At 36.2% G+C, this 27,372-nt stretch overlaps 1 protein-coding gene across 4 annotated transcripts in view; it reads right to left on the reverse strand.

Moving 5' to 3' along the window:
- Window positions 1-27,372, reverse strand: part of PCDH7 (protocadherin 7) — a 427,194-nt gene that overhangs the window by 172,653 nt on the left and 227,169 nt on the right. For 2 of the 4 annotated variants that reach the window (XM_059673748.1, XM_059673757.1), the window contains exon 3: window positions 22,509-22,604. The exons of the other annotated variants lie outside the window; for them this stretch is intronic. In XM_059673748.1, the coding sequence (XP_059529731.1) occupies window positions 22,516-22,604 (89 nt within the window). In that variant the 3' untranslated portion in view covers window positions 22,509-22,515. The remainder of the gene's footprint in view (window positions 1-22,508; window positions 22,605-27,372) is intronic. 4 annotated transcript variants of the gene reach the window in all.

The following is a 27,372-nucleotide window of genomic DNA, read 5'->3' on the forward strand; positions in this document are numbered from 1 at the left end:
TATGCATCTGATAACTTAAAAAGCAGCTGATTCTGTATTGAAATAACGTGAATTATTCTAATAACTTAAAAAGCAGTTGATTCTATATCTGAATAACTTGAATGATTCTATTGAGATGCATGTAAATTTCTTAGAGCAGGAAGTGTCCTTTGCGTTTGACCTCACTCTACACTTCACCTATGAGAAACTGGAAATTTAGGCCGATGAAGCAACTTTCGCCCCTCCACAGAACAGCGTCTGAACTGGACTCTTCATACTCTATATGACAATGACTCCATTTTATAAATATTCTCTGACACTATAGAACATAAACTAAGTCCCTCTTCCCCCTGACATATCTCATAAATAGTTAGCCAGTATGTTCTGTAAGCCAGTATGGGATACTCAGTAGGGAAGAAAAACAATGTTTTCCTTTGGGTCTTCCAAAAGGCAATTGGGGAAAGATTATCTGATATTTAAAAGATATCATTCAACTCACATGAAGTATTATTTGTGCCAGGAAGAAAGCAAAACTACCACTTTGTCACACTCCTGTGCTGTGTAATTTACCATAACAGGTTTGCAGCAAAGTAGGTCAATTTAAAAATTGTTATTAATGAAACCCTGTTATATAGCACTTATCACATGCCAGGTGCTGCACGGAGGAAATGTGTATGTATCCCAGCAGGATGTGGGGCACACATAGACCCACTCTATGATCTGACCGCCCGGGTGAGGATATTTGGTGATTGCATGAGGCAAAGTGAGGAACTCTAAGCCTCAGTTTCCTCAAATGTTAAATTGGGGCAATGATTCAATTAATACATAATTCAGAGAGCAAAGTTTGGTATGTGAAACTGAAAGTGATCAATAATCAATAGTTAACTCCTTAATCCATGCAAAAACTATCTGTGGGAAAAGGTGCTCAGAAAAGTAATTCACAGTGTTTAATAACACTCAGTGTCTAATATAGGAAATAGGATTTGAACAGGAATCTGTTTGACCTCTAATGTCCACAATTTTACTTGTTATTTAAGACTAGTGTTATTTAAATCCAGAGACTAAAAACTCTGAATTTTGTTTTACATGCATTGATGAGAGAAAATATACCTTAAAGTCATGTATTTCAAACTGAGTTTTCAGGTACAGATTCTCTCTCTCTCTCTCTCTCTCTCTCTCTCTCTCTCTCTCTCTCCCTTCCCTTTTATTCTCTCCTGTCTTTTTTATTCTCTCCAGTCTTTCTTCCGAAGCAGTCTTAGATCTATCAGATTAAAAAGTTACATATGCTTTTACTATATTATTTTTTAATCCTCACCTGAGGAAATGCTGAGAGACAGAGACAGAGAGTCAGAGAAAGAGACATCTATGTGAGAGAGAAACATCCATCAGTTGCCTTCCATATACTCCCCAACTGCAACCCAGGCATGTGCCCTGACAGGAATCCAACTGGTACATATGCCTTTAAAGACAAGGCTTAACTGATGCCTTGTACACTTGGACAACCTCCTCTATCATTTCGTTTTTCATTTTTCCAGTTTCCTCTGAATATGTATAGGCACCAAACAAATACTCTGCTTCACATGGCTTCACTACATATTTCCTAAATTGCTTTTCCAAAGTGTCCTTCAGTTCCTGAAGGATTCACAGACTAGGTAGGAACTGACACTCCTCCGGGGAATGCGTTGAGAAAAAAATACCCCAAAACATTTTAACTAGGAATTTGCCAGTAGTACAGCTTTAAGGAAATAAATGTGAATGACATGTCTGAACGTGCCCAGAGAATCTTTATGCATTGCGTAGAGGCGACATTCAAAATATTTAATGAACTGGTATAGCTAGGACCTGGGGCATTTGGAATGGACACTGGCCATAAATAACCAGTAAGTCTAGGCTCTGCATTCTGGCCTGAAACAGCCCTGTCTGGAGAGTTGAAGTGACTCTTTGTTCTTGGCACAGTGCTTTCAACAAAACCGGCTCTCAGTAAATATTCCCTGACCGAGATACATACCAAATGTTATAAAGGGAGAGAGAGATTATCATTTTATGCAGGATCTTGGAGCTGTTACACAAGTCCGTGGAAAGAGATGATATTTGTGGACATGAATGTAGAACAGGAGTTGTCCAAAAAGAAAAGAGAGAAAAGTGTAATAGGGCAAAGGAAAAACACGGGAGTGTGCAGGCACATGCATGCTTGAGAAACCTGGGGTTGTTTTACGTCACTACAGAGGATTACATGCCATTTTAAGTTTTCCAGCATTTAATGAGAACTACTTTAACCCAGGTAACTTTCTTGTTTACATAGAGACACACAAAGGAAGCATTGTCAGGCAGTTCTTTATTAAAGCTGAGTTCAAAATAAGTGGCAAGTGAACTTAACTAACCTTTGAAAAAATCCCTGATTAAAAAATATTCTTTGTGGAAAAAATTATGCACAATTATGTGAATAGGTCACGTGTAAGAATCATGGGGTTTAAGAGTTATTTTAGGAGATTAAAGCAGGAAAAAAGCAAAAAAGTCGGCTCATGTGTTTCCCCATCAAAAATCTCCAACCCTGACCTGATGCTGGGTTGCTCTGTTTTTTTCTTTTTTCACTCTGCCATAATATCCTTTCTATACATTTATGATCACATTTTTTCTTTAGCAATGTTTATGTTCTTCCCACTGAATCCTGAATTTGTACAGGGAACAAACTCATACGGTTAATCTTTTTTCTTGCTGGAAGCTAAATGGTACTTGGAACACAGTATCCACTCAAGAAATATTTGCAAAATAAATAGAGTCAAAGAGGAACAGTGGAGACTATTTGGAGAGGAGTTCCTGTGTCTGATATTTAGTTTTTAAGGGCATATTTTAAATAAAATCAAGGAAACATGTCTATTCATCAAATGTATGTTGAAACCTTCATGTGAGACAAGGAGTTGTGAGTGAAGCAGACACTGTCCCTTATCTCATATGGCTGTCAGTCTAGTGCAAGAGTCAGATACACAGACAAAGGCTCCTCAGCTGTAATACTATCTCTACCAGAAGTTCGTATATAAAATACAGCTGTGCTAGTTCACGTCACTGGTTTCCAGGAATACTATCTGCAACAATGGCTTTCCTTGGGAAGAGTCCTAGTGATTAGACACTAAAGGTTTGAACTCATAAGTCACGGATGCCTTATTTCTGAAATTGTTTGGTTCTTGGGTTTTAGGAAATGCTACTCAAAACATTTGGGTCTTGCACAGTCTGTGTGTCTCAGTGGTTGAGCGTCAACCCATGAACCAAGGGTTCACTTGTTCAATTCCAGGTCAAGGCACATCAAGGCACATGCCTGGGTTGCAGGCTTGATCCCCAATAGGGGTTGTGTGGGAGGCAGCTGACTGATCTCTCTCTCTCTCTCTCTTCCTCTCTCTCTCTCTTTCTCTTTGATGTTTCTATCTCTCTCTTGCTCCTCTCCCTCTAAAACCAATATAAACATATTTCTTTAAAAAAAATAATTTGGTTCTGAAGGCTAACATTTATTAATGTACTTAGTTTTAGTATCATTGCAAAAGGCTCAGTTTGAGTGCATATGTAAGAAAATATAATAACAGCTCTGGAATCATATAAGCTTCTATAGGCCTGAGTGCTTTCTACTTTTCAAAATGCACTTCAGTTTATACAATTGTCTGCCAATCACAGTCTGTGTAGTTTTCTGTAAAGAATAAACTATAATTTTAAACAAAAAGAGCAAAGCCAGAAAGACATCATATGTAGACTGTCCACTGAATAAAATATTATAAACTATAAGACTTGCTTGATTGTAAATGTGCAGGAAATTACATTTGGCCCAATTTTAGAAAATATCTATTGCTAGCTATTAGGCTCTTTTATGATTAGTTTTTAAAGTACAGTTTGAAATTACAATTCAAACAAAACCAAAAAGCAAGAGGATAAAAATCAATTGTTCTCATGATTTAGATGTGCTTGTTTTTCTTTTTGTAATGTCAGTCATTGCTTTCCCTTCTTGCAGTCAACATTCTAAGCCACAACCCTTATATGGATTTAAAATTATTATGACTTTTATGATAAATTGTTTGTTTTTACTTTAAGTATCTACATTTTATTTATGTTGGCAAATTTCAAAATAATCCACACATAGAAAAAAAATCAAATTAAAAAATTCCCTTTGAGATGAGATTTTAAAAGTCTCTAGTCTATTCCAAAGTTTCACAATATGGAAATTGAGGGACAGAGAAACTGATGGATTGCTGGGTTTATTTCCTAAGAAAGATTAAAATGGAGGTTCTTAGTTCCCATTTTGATGCTCTTCTTGCTAAATTATGTTCTCTTACAAGAATAATGGGATTTTGTCCTTGAAAGCAATTTTGATAACCTTGACTTTTATTTCAGCTTTAACAGTAATCTAATGCATAGTCCCAGAGAACTTTTTACTCCCTACTTGCAACATGACCAAGTCTCAACGTAGGGTGTCTCCCCTTCTCTTTCAACTACTAATAATATGCAATCTTTGGGTGAAAGTTAAAGAAGACTTTACATGTGGCTTTCTACTTCTAGTTTCTCTTCAAAATTGGAAGCAAAAAAGAAAAATAAAGAATGCCTGCTTGCTCAATCTATCTCCCACTCTTCTTGAAAAAAATAAATTAAATAAACAAAAGACTAACCAAACCAAAATACTAAATTTGTTTCTCGTCCTTTACTCTCATAGCTAAAGCCCCCCCAATTTCTCCTGTCCTTTAATAGTTATTATTCTGGCCCTGGCTGGTGTCACTCAGTTGATTGGGCATCAAGTTATGTACCCAGAGGGTTCAATTCCTGGTGAGGGCACTTGTCTGGGTTTTAGGCTAGATCCCTGGTAGTGGGATATGCAGGAGGCAGCCCCCAAAAAATAATAAAAAACATATTAAACATACTAAAAACACTGCATTTGGGGGCTAACATTAAAAGAGCTAAGAAACACATTATGAATGTTAATTAGATCTTGTCATACAAACAATGACAGCTATCCCTAAAGAGTAATTAGATAACTCAAAAGAGTGTATTTTTGTTTTGAACACCATTATAAAAGGGAAAGAAGGTAATATGTTTTTAATCCAGTAGAGACATTTAAGAATGTCTGACAAAATTTAAATGACCGAGTTATAACTTCAACAGAAATTCTGATGGGTGGGTCTTGCCTGGAATAATATATGCTGATTGGCGAACCATGCTTTACAATTACTCAGACAGTATCTTCCAAGCTCGGACATCTGGCCAGCAGCAGTCGGGGATCCGTAACAGAATACTTTGATTTATACAGCTCTTGCTCTAGAAAGCAAGAGCTCTGAGTTATAGTGTTGACGGTCAGAAACAGCTTACATGTTTAACAAGGCCAGGATAGCCACCTAAATCATAGTGCACACAGAAAATTAATTATCTTGAAAGATTCCAAGACAAAATGCATTGCATTTTTTTTTTTTTTTACTCCACAGAAATACTTTCAGATGAAAATGGCCACCCTGTCTGGATATTGCTTGAAGATGAGTCATAATAATTTGCCTATGGGTATATCTGAACTTAGGAAAACAATAATTTCTCTTTTAAAGACATTTTCTTCTTGAGGTTCCAGAACACGTCAAAGATTATTTTGTTCTTGATGGAAAGATGCAGATGCAAGGACACAAAAGGGCAAAGTGTGTAACATGACTATCTCGAGCTGGCAAGTTCTGTACGTTCCCCCTTAATGTCTTTCAATGCTGGTGCAGAATGAGGAAGAACCCTAATGTGCATAGGGAGACCTAACAACATGAGGTGACATCCCTCAGGAGGGATAAAAGCTTAGAATTTTGAATGTTTTTGTCTTTGCATGATTGGTGAATGGTGATATCTTATCATATGATCTAGAGAGGGAATAGCTTCAGGAAAAAGCAGAGGTTTAGAAAATACTCTAGTCCAACATATTTAAAATAAAATTATTTTTGAAAACAGTGACTCATTGCACTTTTAAAAAATTGGGAAATAATTAAATTTCATGTTTCCCCCAAAAAATAGCCACTAATTTTAAAGATGCCATCTTATAGCATTAGAATTTTGGAAATACAGATTATTTAATCAATTCATCCATCTTCATGCTTTCTCTGATCCAAGTTATGGCATCTCCCAGTTGTGAGTCAAGATCATGAAAATAAATTCACATTGCAGAATATAGCTACATTTTATTATCTGATATAAACTCATATATAATTAAATGTAAATGACTATACCTTAAAAACCATCTACAAAATATACTACACAGGTACTGTAATCATAATGTAATATAAACCAACAGGAACTAAGAGTTGTTGAATTTATAATAACTTGGATGTAAGATAATTAACAAATACTTGTGTTTTACAAATTTTAGAGAATTCCGTAAGTCCTTTGTGTGAAAAAGCATGGTAGAAATATGAATTAAAAGATAAACATAACCAATGGACATAAGACACTGGGGGATAGGGGAGGCCAGGGGATTGTCAAGGGCGGCGGGGGGGGAGGACACATATGTAATACCCTTTGTAATACTTTAAGCAATAAAACAATAAAAAAGGCAAAAAATAAACTAAATTTAAAATATTAAAAAAAAGAATAAACAGTTAAGCAAAACTTATGGCAATAACTCTCTGAATATCACTTACTCTCCTTGACAGGGATTTTAGGCAGTGGGATGAAAAGTGCCTTTTACTATCCACAATTGGGAATAGCATTAAGGGGGAAAAAAAAGCCCCACAACAACAACACTTAAGCAGTTCATCTATAAAATGTGAAAAGAGAAAGGACTTTCTATCTGGGTGTGAATCGCCTGAGTGAGTGGAGTCGCATGTAGAACAATTTCACTTTAGTCTGTTATATGCTGGTGTTTCTAGTCCTGCCACTTACATGGTCCAAAGCTCTGAAGCTGTACAGCTTTTGCTATTTCTGTCTACCCCAGGGAGATAAGAAAAGAAGGACATTTGAGGTTCTCATATGCAAAGATATGAAAAATGAAATGCAGTAAGTCCCCAAATAAATATAACGATTGCCACCGAAGGAGCTTAATACAGCCTGTCATTTCCCAGATGGCAAACGAAAGCTGTGAAGCAGACTTTCCCCTAAGAAAATGCACTGAGACGCACAGGGCAGACTCGGCTTTACACCATTATTGGGATGAGATGATACGTAGACAATTTAATGGTAGTGGAAAATGGAAATTTTCTTATAAAGCCAAAATAGATGCATTTACTGAAGATACATCAAGGGAACAAAATAAGACATATGTATTTGGAATGGGAAGATAACGTGTTTGTGTCTAATATATCATAGAATTTGTCCTGGAATGGTTCATCCATGTGAAAATATGACCCCTCTGATACTGTCATGATCCATAGGATTCAGAGTGACCTTCTGAACAAAGTCTGGTTTGCAGAGTTGCGAGAGGTTTTAACTTATGTCAAAATTACCATAGATTGAATACATTATTCTGGAAATGAGAAAAGGGGGTAGGTCGCTTGCTTAGTTGTGTTATTTCTTCTTTTTCTCCTTTCTGATATTCCACTAAAATTTGGCAAGTACCATACATTTTTAAATGCATTACATGTACTATTTACCATCTATGAACTATGAAAAACACAGGAATATCCAGCCACTCCATTTGAGAAAGAAATATATATTAAAAAGAGAGAGAGAAAAACAATTTGGTTTAGCACCTAGCACAGGATTGGGCACAAAGGAATGAATTTACACTGTTATTAATTGTTAGATTAACTTAATTACCATTATTTTTGTAAAAGAACATAATAATATAATAACACAAATGTATTATTTGGTCTAAAACAGATACCAAGAACTGGAAAGACATCTTCACAATTCAGGGATTTCTAATATTGATAGGGAGCTTATATCCAAACATTTAGAAAATAATATTATCCAGGACTTTTACTTGGAAAAGCAACTTAGAAAAATTAAAAAGGAATATAAAATCTCTAATGATTTTAAACCTCAAAATGTAAGCTTAGTTAACATATGGTTTGTTTTTTTATTCTTAGAAGCCTTATATTTGATTGACTAGATTTAGGCCAAAAGCCAGAGGAATCTGTGAGTCAGCCCCTATCAGATCTTCCTGATTATAGCTACCATTAGCTAAGGTTGGAGTTTCATAGGATGGTTTCATAGTGGACCGATGGCATTCCTCTTGGTGTTCCTCACACTGACAACAGCTGTAACATACCCTACTTCCCATACTTCCCATGGTTGATAAATGCCTGAAATGTAAATGATAAGAGTACCTTAGCTGATTAGAAGACTGACAATAATAGAACTTGGTCTGCAGGCTTATTACCTTCACGGTGAATCCCAGCTGAGCTGTTGTCACTTCAGCAGAAATAATGAGCAAAAGGGACAGCACCTGAGACAAATCCTGTACTTATATACAGTCAGGACTCTCACTGCATCTCAGGATTCTCACTCCCACTCACATAGAATGACTACAATTAACTGACCACCTTTCTACTCAATTGAAAAAAAAACAAAAATACATGAGTCCACAAACACATACCCACACACACATACACACATAAACCCCATAGCTTTTAATAATTGGAGGACAAATACTTTGAAAATATAATGATAGGCTGATCCACCTGAACAAATCTAGGTGATGTTTCTTGGCACACATCTTTGGTGCTATAATAACTCCCTATTGTAATGCCAGAAATTTTCACATTGTTTTTTTCCTGAATTTCTATCAATTAAAGAGATAACTGTCTACTAACCATTTTTTAACTGCATATATCCCTATTTTTGTCTCTTAACATAACAAGGAATTCAGCTCAAATAGTTTGTTTCCTCCAAGACCAACTCGAGTCATTCACAAACTAATATAAATTTGCTCAACTGAATTATCTTGCTGATGTCAAGCTCAGCAGAGGTGTACACGATAAGATGAGTGTTGATTGAAGAAAGAGGCAGATTGCCAACACTGGAAAATAGGTTACTTTGTGGATGGAAAGGAGTGGAAGAGATTAGTTGGGCCAGAGAAAATGCTTTAAAGTTATTGAGACAAAATTCAAAACAACGCCTTATGGGCATGTTCTGTTTGACCAATGCATCTGCAGGCAGCTTACCCATATCTGCTATGACGGATGAATCAGTTTGGTTCTGTTTGTAGCAGAAAGATGGAAATAAAAGCAATGAGATGGTACTAGGTCAGAAGATCAATAGATAAGTGTATGCAAGGGCATTGCATAGCAATTGATAATAATCTTACACAATGAGCAATCACCGAGATTAGATTTTCAAATCACAAGAACAATATGGGGTTAGGGTGGGGGTGAGAAAAGGACTATGTTGGAATGTTGAAAGAGAAAAAGAAATGTTGAAAGAGAAAATAATCCACATAGAAGACCTATCTATTAACCCTAAGTTCTCATTTCAGTGTCAAATAAAAACTATGACTTACTTCTTCTTAATTCAAATACTTTAGTCACCTAGACTCTTTAGTGGAATCAACCCTAAATTTTAAAAATCTGTATTCAAAAAGAGAGCTAACTCAGTTTATTCAGATTAAAGCATTTAAAAAAATTATTTCCCTTTTCCTCAACTCAGTACAGATATTGTTGGTTTAATCTATGGTCCTATTTTAGGTTTATCATTTTATGTTGTGTTAAAACATGTGAATATAATCGAAGTTCACACGATAAATGGAAGAGGTCCCCTTGGTGACCAAAGTTGATTTGTATTAATAATATCCAGAAAGTCTTGGGAAACATAATAAGATACAATGGAAGATAAATTATATTTTAATTAACTGATATTTGAGAATTAACAGGTCTCATTTAATTTTTAGTCTCATGACTATTTTTTCTGTTTATCCATATTTTAAACTATTCATAGCCCAACATTTTCCATACTTGATTCATTTTCTCTATTAAAATATATTTTTATTGATTTTAGAGAGAAAGGAAGAGGGAGAGAGAGATGGAAACATTAATGATGAGAGAGAATCATTGATTGCCTGCCTCCTGCACTCCCCACACTGGGGACTAAACCCGCAACCAGGGCATGTGCCCTGACCAGGGAATTGAACGGTGACCTCCTGAATCATAGGTCGACCCTCAACCACTGAGCCACGCCAGCCAGGCTGATTCATTTTCTTTTGCTCTGAAATAAGCAACCCCATGTGTAAGAATTGTGCCTCTAACATTTAGCATGAAACTTACAACCTGTAATTTCTTTACCAGAGCTTTTCTATGATCATTGTGTAAAAGTTGCATAGAAATATATCCCCCAAATGTGGCTATGCCAAAGGAGTTCCACTTAACACTTAACCAAAACGTCCTGGTTAACTAGTGTGTCTGTATAGTGCCCCTGTTACCTGACCCAGCCACAGCCAATTTATTCTCCAAAGCCATCTACATAGAGATTGACTTTTAACTGCAAAATATTCTATTATATCCATTCTCTATGCCTTCTCTACCTGGATGCTGCATCTCCAAATTGCAATGGAGGACTGACCCTTTTATAAATCAGTAGGAAAATGTTCTTCCTCCTTTCCTTCCTTCCTTTCTTCTTCCTACCTTCTTTTTTTTTTTTAATATATTTTATTAATTTTTCACAGAGAGGAAGGGAGAGAGATAGAGAGTTAGAAACATCGATGAGAGAGAAACATCGATCAGCTGCCTCCTGCACATCTCCTACTGGGGATGTGCCCGCAACCCAGGTACATGCCCTTGACCGGAATCGAACCTGGGACCTTTCAGTCCGCAGGCTGACGCTCTATCCACTGAGCCAAACTGGTTTCAGCCTACCTTCTTTCTTTTCTTCCTTTTTTTCATCCTCCTTCCCTTACATTCTATTTCAAACCATCTGTACAATGCATACATGAACTATTGGGAGCTTAATGTATGTTACTATGTCATCTTTTTACAGGTGACAAAATAGATGACTATTCGGTGTACGTGCTTTGCTCTGCCAGCCAATTACCCATTGATTAAGTTTATGTCTGTTTTCATTTAGGACTTGTGCTAAATAAAAGAGAGAAAGAACTAAACAACCACTTCCTAAAATAGATGAAGGCACACATTTTTAGCACTGTAAACTGCTTCAGAGAAAAGGCAACTTTTATTTTCAGTTTAATTGTCTAAGCATTTCATTATCAACAAAGGAAATCCGTAGATGCCAGGGTCATAGGCACTAAAGCAACCCACAAACACTTGAAATTGATTTAATGCTATCAGACTTCTGGAAGAATAAGTAATATACACATCATACAACTATAAGAAGCATGTTTTCATCTAAACGATAGCCATGTCAAAGTAAACTATGTAACCCTTAATAATAATTTATGTTTTTCTTTTCAAAAATATGCTTAGCAATGAGCAGTTACAATATTTAATTCTACTTTTTTCCTGAAGAGAAATAACTCATCCAATAAGATGAACTAATTTATATTTCTGACATTTTGACTTTATAAGAGCCCTGAAAATAGTTCATCAATTTAATTACTAATGGTGCTGTATATATCACATATTTCCTTAGAGCTAACCACTCTGAAATCTCAGTTATTTATAATAAATCCTTGGCTTAAAAAAAATCTTCATATTGCTAAAATGTTCCTTTCAGTGCCCCTCAATTTATGAGCAAAATTTAAAAACATAGTCATTGTCATTATTGAATCTCATAAATAAACTGCTGTTGGAGGTAAAAGCCAAATGTATATTGAAGAGCCACTGCAATGCTGAGCAATGACATCTTTGAAAAATGTTAGTGATGCTTTAGACCAAATTGTAGAAGATTCATTACTTTCTTAAACTTTCTGAACCATTTAATTTTGCTAACTCGTGCTTTGGTCCTCACACTATTGAAATGAGGTTCCCCCACCTATAAAATATAACAAACATTTACATAATTGATATCTCCTTGAAGTATTTTTTAAAATTTATCTTTATTGTTGAAAGTATTACAGATGTCCTTTCCACCCCCCCCTTCTCCCCCAGTGACTCCCTCCACCCTGCTCCTGCACCCCTCTCCAGGCCTTTACTGCAGTATTGTCTGTGTCCATGGGTTATGCATATACACATATAAATTCTTCAGTTAATCTCTTCTTAACCCTCACCCCTTCTCTCTGAAATATGTCAGTCTATTGCATGTTTCAATGTCTCTGGATCTATTTTGTTTATCAATTCATTTTGTCTATTAGATCCCACACATAAGTGAGATAATGTGATACTTGTCTTTCTCTGACTCTCCGTGAACTACTGTTCACTTTTATTTATTAGTTACATTAAAATAAAATGGTTAACAAATATAGCTATGTTTGGAAAATATATTTACCTAGTAATATACTTCTAAAATATAATTTTAAAATACTTTTTTGGCTTATCTGTTCACGGTACTTTTTCTTTTCTAAAAATTTGTTCTTAAATGGATAATGAGGTAATTTGATTTTTATCTTTTGTTAGTTGCTATTTTAATGATGGCAATGATTTATTGTATGAAATTCTTTGTGTGCTTGATCTTAATTAAATTCATAAATTAAAGTTTTTTTTAAAGTAAGAAACAAAATGCTATATGCTCTTAATGAACTATACCAGTATACTATGAAAGAACGGTGATGTCCCATAATCATTTATTTCAGTTGTATTCCATTTCACTTCAGATTGAAGTCATTTACTTTGTTAAAATAACTTTGTCCAAGAACTTTCAATGTGCTTGGTCAAAAATATATGAATAATTATTTTAAAAACTAAGAAAGAGTTCTTAAAAGCTGAATTTTATGTTCCATAAAATATATTTCACTTTCTAAAGTTATTCTATAATTCTAAAAATAATGAATTATAGATATACATGGATGCATTTTTTTTTGTGATATATAATATACTAGAAGCCCATTGCATGAAGAGATTCGTGCAAACAGGCCTCCCCTTCCCCTGGCTGCGAGCACTAGTTTTCCTCCAGCACCCGGGACCCAGGCCTTCACTCCGGCCGAAGCCTTCAGTCTTCACTCCGCCACTTCGAGCCTCGTATACAAATTAACCTCCATCTTTGTTGGGTTAATTTGCATACTCTCCTGATTGGATGGTAAGCATAGCAGAGGGATGCTCAATTTACATGTCTGTCTATTATTAGGTAGCATGATATGACTCTAAATGCAACCTGGATGGTCATAAATAGATTCTGTATTCTTTGAACTATATTTGATATGTTGCTATATTTACATATTTACATATCAATGTTGCTATATTTACATATTTACATATCAATGAAACATATTCTGGAAATCTGAAGCAGTGACTATCTGCCCAGTTAAGACAGACATCTAAGAAGAGCCCTTTAGCAGCCTGGCAGGGTACTATTAGCTTTCTATCTCCTTCACTCTTACTTTCCTGTGTTCCCATTTCACTTGCATGCCTTGTCCTGCAACAAACAAACTAATCAAATGAACGTTTAGCATGTTTGAAAAACTATAACCTTCTAAGTCATTGATTCTTTCAATGCATCTGTAGTTTGTTGTGCCTAGTTTTAATTGATCTCTTCCTCTCTTTAGGAAAACACTCTACCTCTCATAGTCCAGCATATATTTTCAATCTCTAAGGCATAACCACAGTTTTCATAAGTTCAATTACTATAAAACATAACCAAATAATTTGATTTCTGCTTCCTTTTTCACTGCCACTGAAGCCAAAAATATTTGGATAGTGGTCCCTAACCTAATGTGATCTAGCAGAGTTTGCAGTAAAGAAAGTTAATGTGTTAGCAGAAAGTACTTTTCCATTGATTTTCATGATAAAATTAGAACTTCAGTCCCCTGGAAAAAAAATGTCTTATGGATATATACCAAAAAAAAATACTTACTATGCAAAACCTGTGTTAGTCACACATTTAAAGACATATCATATACAATGTAATTTTGAGAACTTGTTCAGAAACAAGTAAAAAGTCATTGATAGCATGGGGCTTAATTGGAAAGCAACTTTATATTAGCCAAAACACCTTTGGAAAGCCATCAGCACTCCCAACCTCATTCTTTGTTCTCAATGTAAATAAAGAATCAGATGTTCTATTTAGTTAATTGATGCCTGTTGTTCTGATTAGAGTGGACAGGCAAGCTTATAAAGTGGTGGTTGAGTCTGATTAATGCTTCTTAGTGGAAGCCTTAGGTAACTTGCCCTGCTTACTCCACGTCAACTCTGGGCTGCTGCATACTGGGGTGTCCCCAGTCACAAGATGGTGGTGATACGATCTTATCATGCAGATCCTGATTTTAAGTTGGAATATCTTTGTGACTGGTTTTGCTGCTGACAGAACTTGTTAGTCAGATGCAAAGAATGTTTTAATGTAAACTTCACAAAGCAGTGCCAACCTGCATTCCCTTCCAGGAGCACAGCAGGCTACAACACCTAGTGTGTCTCTGTTTTTTATCAATAAAATTGTTTTGTTTGCTTTTCTATTCTATCCTGATTTAAGATCAGTGGTGCATCCAAACGTACAGAGTAAAATGCAGTAAATGTGGTTACTCACAGACTGGGATTAGGGAAACTTGGATCACAGATCTCTCCCTAACTGAATGACCTTGAAAAAGTTACTTTTTAAGAAAGGCACTTTCTCATCATTTTTTAAAACTGAATTTTAAAATGAGAAATTTTCATAATCTCATCCAGAGAAAACAATTTATGACTGTATGTGAATGAATGCTTTATGTTCTATACCTTAATACATTGAAAACAATCACTCATTAAGTTATTTTTGCAAGTCTTATTTTTAATAAATTTAAATTTAGTCATGCCCTATCCAGTTTGGCTCAGTGGATAGAGCATTGGCCTGTAGAATGAAGGGTCTCAGGTTTGATTCTGGTCAAGGGCACATGCCCGGGTTGCAGGTTTGATCCCCAGTGTGGGGCATGCAGGAGGCAGCAATCAATGATTCTCTCTCATCATTGATGTTTCTATCTCTCTCGCCCTCTCCTCTCCCGTCCTCTCTGAAATCTATAGAAATATATTTAAAATAAATAAATAAAATAAATTTAGTCAGTCACACTACAATGAAAAATAACATTCAAAAACAACAGAATACCTAGGAATAAATTTAACAAAGGAGATGAAAGACTTGTACTCAGAAACCTATAAAATACTGAAGAAGAAACAAATAAATAAATGGGAGAATATATCCTGCTCATGGAAAGGAATAATTAACATTATTAAAATGTCTATACTACCCAAAGCAAACTACAGATTCAATGCAATTCCTATCAGAATACCAAAGGCATTTTTCATAGAATTAGCACAAATAATCCTAACTTTTATATGGGAAGAAAAATGAAGTGGAGGAATCAGGCTACCTGATATCAAGCTATACTAAAAGGCTGTAATAATGAAACCAGCATCATACTGACATAAAAACAGACACATGGATCAATAGAACAGAATGGAGCACCCATAAATAAACCCACCACATGGTAAAATTAATCCATGACAAAGAAGGCAAGAATATAATAGTCTTTTCAATAAATGGTGTTGGGAAAACTGGACAGATATAAGCAGAAAAATGAAACTAGACCACTTTCTTACACCATATATATAAAAACCCAAAATGGATGAAACACTTAAATATAAGACCTGAAACCATAAAAATCATAGAAGAAAATACAGAAATTAAACTCTTTGACATTGTTCTTAGCGATATTTATTTGGCTATATCTTCTTCGACAAGGAAAACAAAAGAAAAAACACACAAAGGGAACTACATCAAACTAAAGAGTTTTTGCACAGTGAAGGAAACCATCAATCTACTGAATGGAAGAAGATGCTCGCCAATGATACATCCCACAAGGGGTTAATATCCAAACTATATAAAGAATGTATACAACTTAACAGCAAAATAAAGCGATCCAGTTAAAAATGGGCAGAGGATCTGAACAGACATTGCTCCAAAGAGGATACACAGATGGCCAATAGACATATGAAAAGATGTTCAAGGTCACTAATCATCAGAGAAATGTTAATTAAAACCGCAATGAGATATCACCTAGCACCTGTCAGAATGGCTAACATCAATACATCCACAAACAAGTGTTGACTAGGGTGGGGTGAAAAGGAAACCCTAATGCCCTTCTGGTGGTATTACAAATTGGTGCTGACACTATGAAAAAACCGTATGGAGGTCCCTCAAAAAATCAAAAATAGAACTGCCGTATTACCCAGCGATTCCACTTCCAAGTATTTATCCAAAAGAAGTCCAAAACACTAATTTAAAAAGATATGTGCACCCCTATGTTCCCTAGAGCATTATTTACAAGAGCTAAGATATGGAAGTAACCCAGGTGCCCTTCGATAGTCAAATGGTGCCTATATACAATGGAATTTACTCACCCATAAAAAAGAATGAAAACTTGCTATTAGCAGGAACATGGATGGACCTAGAGGGTATTAGGCTAAGTGAAATAAGTTAGACAGAGAAAGACAAATAACATATGATTCTAATTATATGTGGAACCTAAAAAAACAAATGAACAAACAAAACAGAAAAACAACCTTTATAGATACAGAGAACAAATGGGTAGTTGCCAGACAGGAGGAGGATTGGGGAGGATGAGTGAAAAAGGTGAAAGAGATTAAGAAGTACGGATTGCCACGTACAGACACAGTCATGGGGTATAAAGCACAGCCTAAGGAATACAGTCAATATTACAGTAACTATGTTTGGGGTCAGATGGGTACTAGACTTATTGGGAGGAACCCTTTGTAACTTGTGTCTAATCACTTTGTTGTATACCTGAAACTAATATGATATTGTATGTCAACTGTAATTGGAAAATAATTTAATTAAAAAATAAAATACCATTCAAATCAGACAGAGTAAAGAGTAGAGTTTACTTCCACAAATGAAAATCGGTGCCTTTCTCTTCAGAAGGATAGCTTTGATAAGATGAGAGCTTTGCACTAAAACACCATAGCACTGGCAAACAACTACATGACTTGTGTTACAAATTCTCAAGCACCAAGTCCAATGAAAACTCTGAGAATTATGTCACCAAATTCCAGTACAGCATTATCACTCTTATTATGTCTGATGATTATCAAGAAATCACAGTCGATGAGGTTGGAATTCATTTTGTCTCACTAGCTATCTTGTAAATTAATTCCTTTAATAATGGTTGTGAGAAATTATCCAGCAATCTAAATTTTAACATCTGTAGTGATACTAGTGATACTGACTTTAGAAAACAAGACTATTCTATGGAGCAGATTTTATTAAGCATTTCTTATAATAATACGTTTCATCCATATAATCAAGCAATTTTCTCCCATTTAAGCTTACTGGCCTTTGTTCTGCCCCCAGAAATTACAAAGAATGAGTAAAATACTTTCTCTCTCTTCTACATTAAAATGCTTCCGATATCTCAAATTGCTGTCTCTTCCTTAACCTGTCTTCCTTAGAGAAACCATTTTCTTGGATTCACACATTTTTTTAAAAAAGGATATGTATATACAGCAAAAGAGAAGAAAAAGCATCATTTTTCCCTTTTTGAATTAGAAGCCTCCTTAGAAATTATGCAAGAAGCCTGCACATAAAAGGCAATTGATGACATCATCATAGCACTCCATGCTACGGGGTCAAAGCTACTTCTCAGAATCCTTCTAAAGAGAAAGCTCCAGAGAGAAAAATAAGTCAACATGTATTATGACTAAATACTATATCCCTGATTATAGCTTGGTCTCCATAGTTTACATGAGGAAATCGAGTCCCATAGAGGTTGAATATATTTTATTGGCAAACCTAAACAAATAGCAATTTCTAAAATTCCTTGTTGTCTATATTCTGTAGAGAGTCGGAAGTTACTTTAAAAACCAGCTAGTCAAATCCCTCATTTTAATGAAGTGAGTGAGATCGTGAGAGGGACAGTGATTAATCCACATCTCCTGCATTTTACTCCCCTTTCTGAGACACTAAAAGGCAGAGTGAGAGATAGTAAATTAGACATGTTGCACATAGCACATCTCTTCAATAGCACTGACAGACAAAGCAGAAGTGTTTTGTTGTTAAGAATATTGCCTAGGAATCTTACATATAATCAAATAACTAAGGGGCATTTCTTTGAGCAGGTAATCTACAGAAGGAATAGGGAGCATATATGCATACAATTTACAAAACAACATCCAGTATTACAGAGAAAGAATTTATGTAAGCACTAGAGCTTTGGAGAATACAAAGTCAAGCATTTTAATTACCATATGGAAGACATTCATTAAGATTACATAGGTTCATAATATGCCTAGCACATTTGGAAATGGAAACGCTGAGTAGGGTCAGGGAAAAGGCATGTGATATAAAAGGTATTCCGGGCCAGCAAATTAAATAAATTTCCCAGTTCTAGAAAAGGCCATATATTCTGTGTGGGCACTCACTGAAAGTCAGATATTCCGGGCCGCTGAGCGAGTGCCTTAAACTACTCATAAACAAGACTCACCAAAAGACATTGACAGCAATTTGGCATCAAGGAAGAGTTCACATAAATAACGGATTTACTTTTCAGTAACTTCTATTAGGGAAAGTCCACATCTGACAGGGCGTGCTTTACACATCTCTCAATCTTATTCTGTGCAAGGCTGACCTCCCTGTAATGTGTGTGAGCACATGTTATCAGTTAGTCATCAAAGTCAATAATTTGCATTGAGAAAATAGTTTTTGTTTTATGTTGCTTTGGTTTTGTATCTCTTTTACTGCCCCTGATATTATTATCCACTTAAGAATGTTTAAGTGCCAAATTTGTAAAAATAGTGAATGGGCTTCTTAGGAAATAATCCTTCTCAGGCACCAACTAATTGAATACATAATTGAATATAATATTGGTACTCAATTAAAAAATACAAAGAAAAGACTAAAAAATTATTTTACCTTCATCTTTACCTTTATTTTTAATGCTAATTCATTTTTTCTATGTTTTGCACCCATTTTTATACAGACTTATGTTTATTTTATTTATATAGTATACTATATACTATCCAAATCATACTTCTATTATGTACTACTTCAGATTGAAGCAATATGTGATTATAAACTGTACCTTTTTTTTTTCCTCTGAAGGTATTTAAAATGGATTTCCTGGGTTCTTCAAACTGACCAAATATAAGAATATAAAGTGGGGGAGCCCATCCCTTTTATGGAAAAGCATTTTGCACTAAATGAATGCTAAAAGGATTGACAACCAAATAGCACAAAGTGACGAGGAAGACTGGGGCAGTTAACCCAGAAAAGAATGCATAAGGAGACATTGTATATATACACCATGACAGAGTGTCTGTCTGAATTTAGGTCTTGGAAGTATTTTCATTTGGAAAAGAAAGAGAACTTATTTTATGTTTCCCCAAAGGGAAAACCCAGGATAAATGAGTTGAAGTTCCAAGAAGGCAGATTTTTGACCCAATATAAGAAAAAGCCTGGCAGTTAAAAGATGTTCCAAAATAGAGTGAGCTACCGCTGCATTTTGTGTCAACCGGATTATTCAAGCAGAGATTCGTGTAATGATGATGAGAGACACATGTACAACCAAAAACGGGACTGCCTGACCATATCTCTCTACCAGGTCTTAAAATTCCATGACTAATGGAGCAAACATTTGTTCTATGCATTCCACATAAATAAAAATAGATATGAAATGATCCTTATATTTACAGTTTGACTGATATATTCTGTGATTACCCTGGTAGAGAGTGTGGTAGGAGGAATATTTTGACTTGTATCCTAATTTTCTGTCGAGCCCAGTCTGAACTGTATTCTCCAGGCACCTTTTTAGTTCTAAATACATAACTCCAAATTAATTCTTAAGCCCTTATCTTGCTCTCCAAAATCAGCATATCTTAACTTGCCCTTTCTCTTCCTAATCATTTTACCTCAAAGGTTTTTCTAAGAACAATGGAAACATGAACTCATAAATAAGTTTCTTTTTCTCTAGCTACATTGATTTTTCCTTCCAAGTTTTATTTCATATTCTTTTAAAGTCCTTGCAGTTTCCATAGATTTCAATTATGTTTCCTTCAATTTTGTATTGCTTTTCTATTTATTCACTTTTCCAAAATTTTTTTCTCAAATATATTTTTCTTCCTCTTGGTTTGTCCTTTTTTTCCCTCATCTAGATTTTACTTCTCCACCTTTTTTTTCTTGTGTGTAAACCAATAAGATTGTTTTTATGTGCATATTTCCTTTATTTGCCAATAATGTAAAAAAGAATTTCTCTAATTACTTTTCCTCAAAACTGTGTAACATTTGTTAAAATTTTCTTCTTTCCATATGAAATATAAGTATACCTATGCTTCTTTTTGACCACTATATTTGATAAGTTTTATAAAATTTAAATTATCTTTTTGCTTCAAATGCAGTCATTCATAATTTCTTGGTTTTTACTTGCAGGCCACAAATTTTGGGAGAAATAATGAATTATTTTTTAAATAGAATATATTGAATCACCTGTGAAGCTAGTAATTGTCAAGAGCCACAAGGCAAGGGGAATAAACACAGAGTAGAGGGAAATGTGGATGAAAAAGGACCAAATCAGGGCAAAAAAGATAAATGACTGCTTTGTAAACATGCATTCATGTGTTCCAGAATAGTGAGTAACAAGCACTATGGACAGAGAAAAGTTCATAAAGGATGAGAGGAAATCACTGTGCTCTGGAAACTCAGAACTGAGTATGAATGTGAGTCCCAACTTTGCTTGGGAGGATTCAGGAGAAGCTACCCAAGGCCCACCCCACCCCACTTCAGTCAATTCTGAGTGATGTCAGCCACATTAGATTTCCCTAAACCTTATTTTTATCTATTAAATATGGGTAGTAATAACTTCTAACTCTCATTTCCTTTGTGTGGATGAAGAAAATGGAGATTCAGCTCACTAACACTGTGCCTGACACACAGTAAACCCTTACTACATGTTTGCTGCTATTACTATTGTAAAGTTTTCCAAACACACCCAGCGGGAAAGACTTTCCACATGGAGGGCCCAACTATGCAAAGGCCTGTAAACACAAAAGAGTGCATCAACTGAGAAAGGGGCAAAGGCCAGAGCACAGTGTGCATCAGGAGTGAAAGCATAACATATAGACTAGAAACGTGGGTAGACATAGGATTATGAAGGACAACCAATGATTTCAGAGCTTCACTGGCTAAGAGGCCACATACTCCTTAATGAAGAGCAATTGTCCAGTCTTAAAGGGTTAATGATAGCGTTGATGAAAATGCGTGTAAATGAAAATGGTTTGCTTTGTTTTTTTACACAAACAAATCTTAATTATGTTATTATTTAAAAAAAAAAAACACCACATTAATACCACCACACACATGCATACCTACAGACACACACACACTGTTGTTTTTTTAAGACATCTGCCAATAATCTCTCTAGCCCAAAGGTAGTGAGGGCTCTAGTCACAAACCTCCAAGATCCTGAAAAAGTCACCAGGATGTAATGCAGAGCCTGACACATCCTCAAGACAAGCCCCTGCAGGAGCTGGGAGAACCAGTTCCTCTAGTGAAAAAGGAAATCAAGAATGTGGGTGTTTCCCTGTGATGACTCAGTGCTTATGTTTTATAAGTTACTAGAGGCCCGGTGCACAGATTTATGCACTGGTGGGGGGCATAGACTGCAGAGAATGGTCCTTTGTGGGAGTGCTGCTCATCCCGGTCAGCCAAGCAGCACTCCCACTGTGGGAGTGCACTGACCACCAGGGGGCAGCTCCTGCGTTGAGCGTCTGCACCCTGGTGGTCAGTACGCATCACAGCAACTGGTTGACCAGTCATTCTGGTCGTTCCACCATTTGGTTGCTGGGCTTTTATATATATAGATGACTGCTGGAGTTTGAGCCCTGAGGGACTAGCTCCTTTCAAAAGGTAGCAGCCTGAAAGAGGTAATCATGGGAAGGCCGAAGGAAACATTCCCTCCATCTCTTTCAAATGCCACCAGCTGAGTTCACAAAAGAAAGTATTACAGAAAGAGATTAGCATACATTTGGCTCTCACATCTGAATGACATGGCTTTGTAGGGTATTTAGATTTATTTGAACTGGCTTATACCTAATTTTCTAAACCCAGATAAGTAAGGATTATAATTGGTGTGCCTACAATTTTTTGCAATGCTTTTGATAATTTAAATGTTATAATAATTAAATTTGAGTTAAAAGTTCATAAAACAACCCATTTTATATTTTTCAAAGCCATGTTCTATAACGATTGTTTGAAGAACGTTGAAAGTGGTATAAATTAAACAAACATACACTTTCCCTTTCTTTCCTACATAATTAGTTGAGGACAGGTCATAATACACTTCTCTAAAAAGGATATCTTTAATTAATGTGTCCTTTTTACATTTAAAAAAACAAATCGACAACAAGAAATCATGAAATGCAGAGCATGCTGAGATATGTAAAGATATACTCGGGTTGAACAATACTTCCAAATCAGTAGGCTGTGTGTCGTGGATAAATGCATCTTCCAAATGCAAAAGAGGCAATTAATAGAGAACTCAGAAGAGGGAGAGCTGCACTGCTTGGTGAGAACCGCCATACCTGGTGATTAATGGAGAGGCCTTAACAGCACTCTTCTTCCATGCGTCTTGCCATGAGGAAAGGGAAGGAAGGGAAGGGTAGTGATGGCAGCAACACCTGGGGGGAGGGAGATGGGGAAATATGTAAAGGGAACATCAGCAGCCCCTCTGCAATGGTGTCCATCCACAGACCTTGCCAACAAAACAATTTCCAAAAACCCTGAGCTTGTTTTCTTTATTTTTAAAAAACATCTAGATCAATTTCAAAGAGATTGTAAACAAATTAGATATTTTGAAAGAAGTTAATCAGAATATCCTCACAACTATAATCTTCTAAGTCTAGAGAGACGGGGGCTGCACAGCGTAATGAGCTACCATGTTATTCAAGCTCTTTGACTAAACAGGGTAGCTTAAGGCAGGACTTTGACATATGGGCATAGATTTTTTTTTTTCAAATTTAAGAAAAAACTATAGCATAAACAATACCAAATATGTATGTATATACATTTTTTTCCTCCAACACAGTAGCATTTCTATCATTTCTTATATGTGCTTCTACCTAATTGCAATATAACTGGCTCACAATGCACTTTCCTTTTTACATTCTCCTAAGGGCATGTAGTTTTGATATCAAAATAAATTTAACTTGTTAACTTAATAAAAAACAACTAAATTTAGTAGAACCCTTATAAACTGAAAGAGGACAAACTAATAGAAGTTGTAAAAAGCTTCATGTTTTAATTATATTTTTGTAGACATGGTTTAATCTCAACTATAAGTAAGTTTTCAAAAGAAAATATATAGAATTATATGGAAAGAATAAAATGAAAATGTTTAATAAACAGTTAATAATTACAGTAAATTATCTGAATTTTAATAGTGAGCAATTGCTTGAACAATATTATTGTATAAAACAATACCACACCTGAAAACCAAATACTACCAATTTTGCTTTCAGTGTTCGTTTTTTAAGAAATCTTTAACTTTGCATGTTTGTTTAAATATAAATTACCTATGAAAAATGATTTTTTATACTATTGAGACAAGCTTTTATAGATAGTAGAGGGAAACTTACAAAAATAGATGCATGTTTTATTGAGAAGAAAAGAGGTGTTCCACTGTTGTGGGCGCTGTTGGTATTGGAGCAAGCTACGCATGTGTGGAGGCGGGAGGAGTATGGAAAATGTCTGTGCCTGCTCTCAATTTTGTTGTGAATACAGCAGGTCTAAAAAAATAAAGTCTTAATAAAAAAAAAAATAATGAAAACAAGTATTGTAAAAAATAGAAATAGGAGAAAATTAATTTTTTTCTGTTGAAAAAATGTTTTTTGACCCCCAACACCAATATGCCTCTCACTGTATTATTTACAAAAGGGCTAGACATTCTTGAAATATTTTTCTAAAGACAGAGATTTTCTTGAAGGCAAGTTTGCATTCTTGTTTCTGAATGTGATTCTAACCTCTAATCCCGATGTTTAGAAAAGCAGCTATCACAGGAATCTTTGGGATTTGGAGCATGATAATCCTTTAGGTTTTTGTCTTAATCCTGTTTAGATAGCAAGTCTCAAAACCTTACTTCTCAATCCCTCTGGTCTTTGACACATTGCTTACTATGAGCCATCATCTCTGTTTAAATTAACATGACCCACCTAATGCTTAGGCAACAGTATTAGTCAGCCCTTGAACTGAGAAATTTGGAAACTAACTGGTTATAATAAAAGATTAGCATAAAAATTGTTGAAGGTATATGCAACCTTTAGGCCTGTTGAATTAAAAGAAACAAAATCAAAGTAGCATATTTGATTGTTTCTGTATGGTTGAACATAGTATTTTATAGCTTTAGTTTTTTTTCTTATCATTTTTTGATTTTGTATTTCATTTAAAATATTAATTGTTGTTATACATCATATTTTAAAAATTAAATTGCTCTCTAAAATGAAAACCTACATATTCCAGTAATATCAAAGATTAAAAAATTAAATCTAATTATTCCTACATTTAAATATTCCTAAGTGATTATTTTGTGGTTAGCACTTTGTCTTTGGAAGAATCAAAAGTGGGAATCTCACAAGCCAAAAAAAAAAAATCTACATGTTCTTAATCTGTGGCATGACATGGCATTTTTTGGTATGTGGGTCTGTAATAGCCTATGGATTTTACATATGGTAAATTATTCCTTTGACTTTAGGAAGGGAAGATTATTATGAGATAATATACTTGGAAATTAGCATTGTACTGTGAGAGATACAAAAATAAGCAGATGAGAAAATTTGGAAAATAAATACATATACACAAAACAGAAGAACATTAATAATATAACTTATCAAGATGTAATAAGTAATAGAAAATGATCCCATAAACAAATGAGCTTATAAATAATTGAAATAACACAGGCTGATAACCAAAATGATTAAAGTGAAATTTTAGAGTCATGAATTCAGAGAATGGAGAAAAAAACTTTATGGATTAAGGGAAATAAAAGTGAATGCTTTTTTTTCATATTTGAAAGGTCAAAATAATAAAATAATCTCTGTACAAAAAGGGGCATTTTGTAGATATTGGTTTATGGACAATAATAAGAGCTAGATTTTCACCTGGATAAGAAAGGGAAAATGGCCCATATGATACGTGAAAATAAAAAGTAGATGTAAAGATTGTTTGTGCTTATTATTGAGCTGCATTGCAATATAGTCTCTATGAGATTGGTTTTCCAAAAGACAGGGATTTGAAAGTCTTTGTCATGTAGTTGAAACAATAGGGATATCTTAGAGAATGTTCCAGAGCGGTCCACTCCAATGTCTGTCTCATCTAGTTCCTGTTTTTGAAAAGATGTATGATCAAGATAGAAATACTGATGTTAAGATATTGATGCTCACAGCTGTGTGATGTAGGGAAACGGCACAGAGAACACAATTTCAAATTGAATTGCTGAAGGCTTGGTTTGTATCCTCAGGGAATCCAATCTTTAGGTGGGGTAAAACTCAAGGTCAAATTTTGGAGTGACTGCAAGTTAAAAGCAATAGGGGAGTAAACATTAATAAGACAGTGAATTTCTTCTTAACAAACTGGGTAGGATACAGATGAAAGATGGAAGAAAACAGTTTGTAGAAAGAGAAATTGACACAGCCTAGTGCAGTGTGGTGGGGAGGAGGTTGTTGAGCGCTGATGCATCTGAACTTTGTCCAACCGGAATAAATTGTGTGGTGGAAGAAGAGTAGGCCACACCATGAAATGTAGAAGAGACACATCAAGCAATATATTGTACTAAAGCACCTGGCCAGGGAGGCTCAGTGATTGAGCGTCGACCTAAGAATGAGGAGGTCTAGATTCGATTCCTGGTCAGGGCACATGCCCGGTTTGTGGGCTCCATCCCCAGTGCGGGGTGTGCAGGAGGAAGCCAATCAATGATTCTCTCTCATCATTAATATTTCTATCTCTCTCTCCCTCTCCCTTCCTCTCTGAAATCAATAAAATATATTTAATTATTTTATATATATATATATATATATATATATATTTTAGAGTCCCAGTGCACAAAATTCATGCACGGGGGTAAAGGGGGTCCCTCAGCCCAGCCTGCACCTTCTCACAATCCGGAACTCCTCAGGGGGATATCCAACTGCTGGTTCAGGCCCAATACTGCTGCATGGATCAGGCCTAAACTGGCAGTCAAACATCCCTCTCGCAATCCAGGACCGCTGTCTCAAACTGCTATCCTATCTGCCTTCCTGAACTCCCCTAACCACTCTGACTGCCTGACTGGTCACCCCTAAGCACCTTTGCCTCAGGCGGCCTCACTGCCACTGCTTCATCTGGAAGGTAGTTCTGCTGCCTGGTCTAATTAGCATATTACCCTTTTATTAATATGCTAATTAGACCAGGAGACATTCCAGATGTCCTTCCAAACAAAGCCATGGTGGTGGGGCTGAGGCAGAGGCAATTAGGGGTGATCAGGCCAAGAGGGGTGGCTAGTTGGGGGCAAGCAAGCCGGCGGGCAGTTGGGGGCAAGCAGGCCGGCAGGGGGGCAGTTGGGGGTAATCAGGTCAGCAGGGGGGGAAGTTGGGGGTGAGTAGGCCAGCAGGGGGGCAGTTGGGGGCAAGCAGGCTGGCAGGGGGTCAGTTGGGGGCAATCAGGCTGGTGGAAGGGGGCAGTTTTGGGCAAGCAGGCTGGCAGGCAGAATGGTTAGAGGCGATCAGGCAGGCAGGCAGATGAGCGGTTAGGAGCCAGCAGTCCTGGATTGCGAAAGGGATGTCCGACTGCCGATTTAGGCCCTGGGATCGGGCCTAAACTGGCAGTTGGACATCCCCCTAGGGGTTCCAGATTGGAGAGGGTGCAGGCAGGGCTGAGGAACACCCCCTCCCATGCATAAATTTTGTGTACTGGGCCACTAGTCCTATCTAATAAAAGAGAAACATGGTAATTAACGTACGACCGCTACCCTTCCCATTGGCTAATCAGCGAGATATGCAAATTAACTGCCAGACAAGATGGCGGCCGGCAGCCAGGCAGCTGGAAGCTAACATGAGGCTTGCTTGCTTCAGTGACGGAGGACTCCAACGTTCCCCGCCTGCCTTGCCGGCCTCTGAGCTTGCAGTTTGAAACATTGTAACAAATATAGACGCTAAACAAAACCCCAGAAACCTGCTTTCAGCCGCAGGGATCTCAGAGCTGGAGTTATACATTGTTTCGATTATAGAACCCAAACAAACCAGATACCTGCTTTCAGCAGCAGAGGCCTCAGAGCTGGAGTCAGAGTTAAGCTGGCCCAGAATAAAAAGAAAAAGAAAAAAAGGAGCAGTTGGGAGCTTCAGTCACCCGTCAGCCTGAAAACAGCCCTCAGCCCCTTCTCCAGACTGGCCAGGAACCCCAGTGGGGACCCCCACCCTA

Source organism: Myotis daubentonii, chromosome 1 (genome assembly GCF_963259705.1).
Source record: "Myotis daubentonii chromosome 1, mMyoDau2.1, whole genome shotgun sequence".
Lineage (NCBI taxonomy): Eukaryota > Metazoa > Chordata > Mammalia > Chiroptera > Vespertilionidae > Myotis > Myotis daubentonii.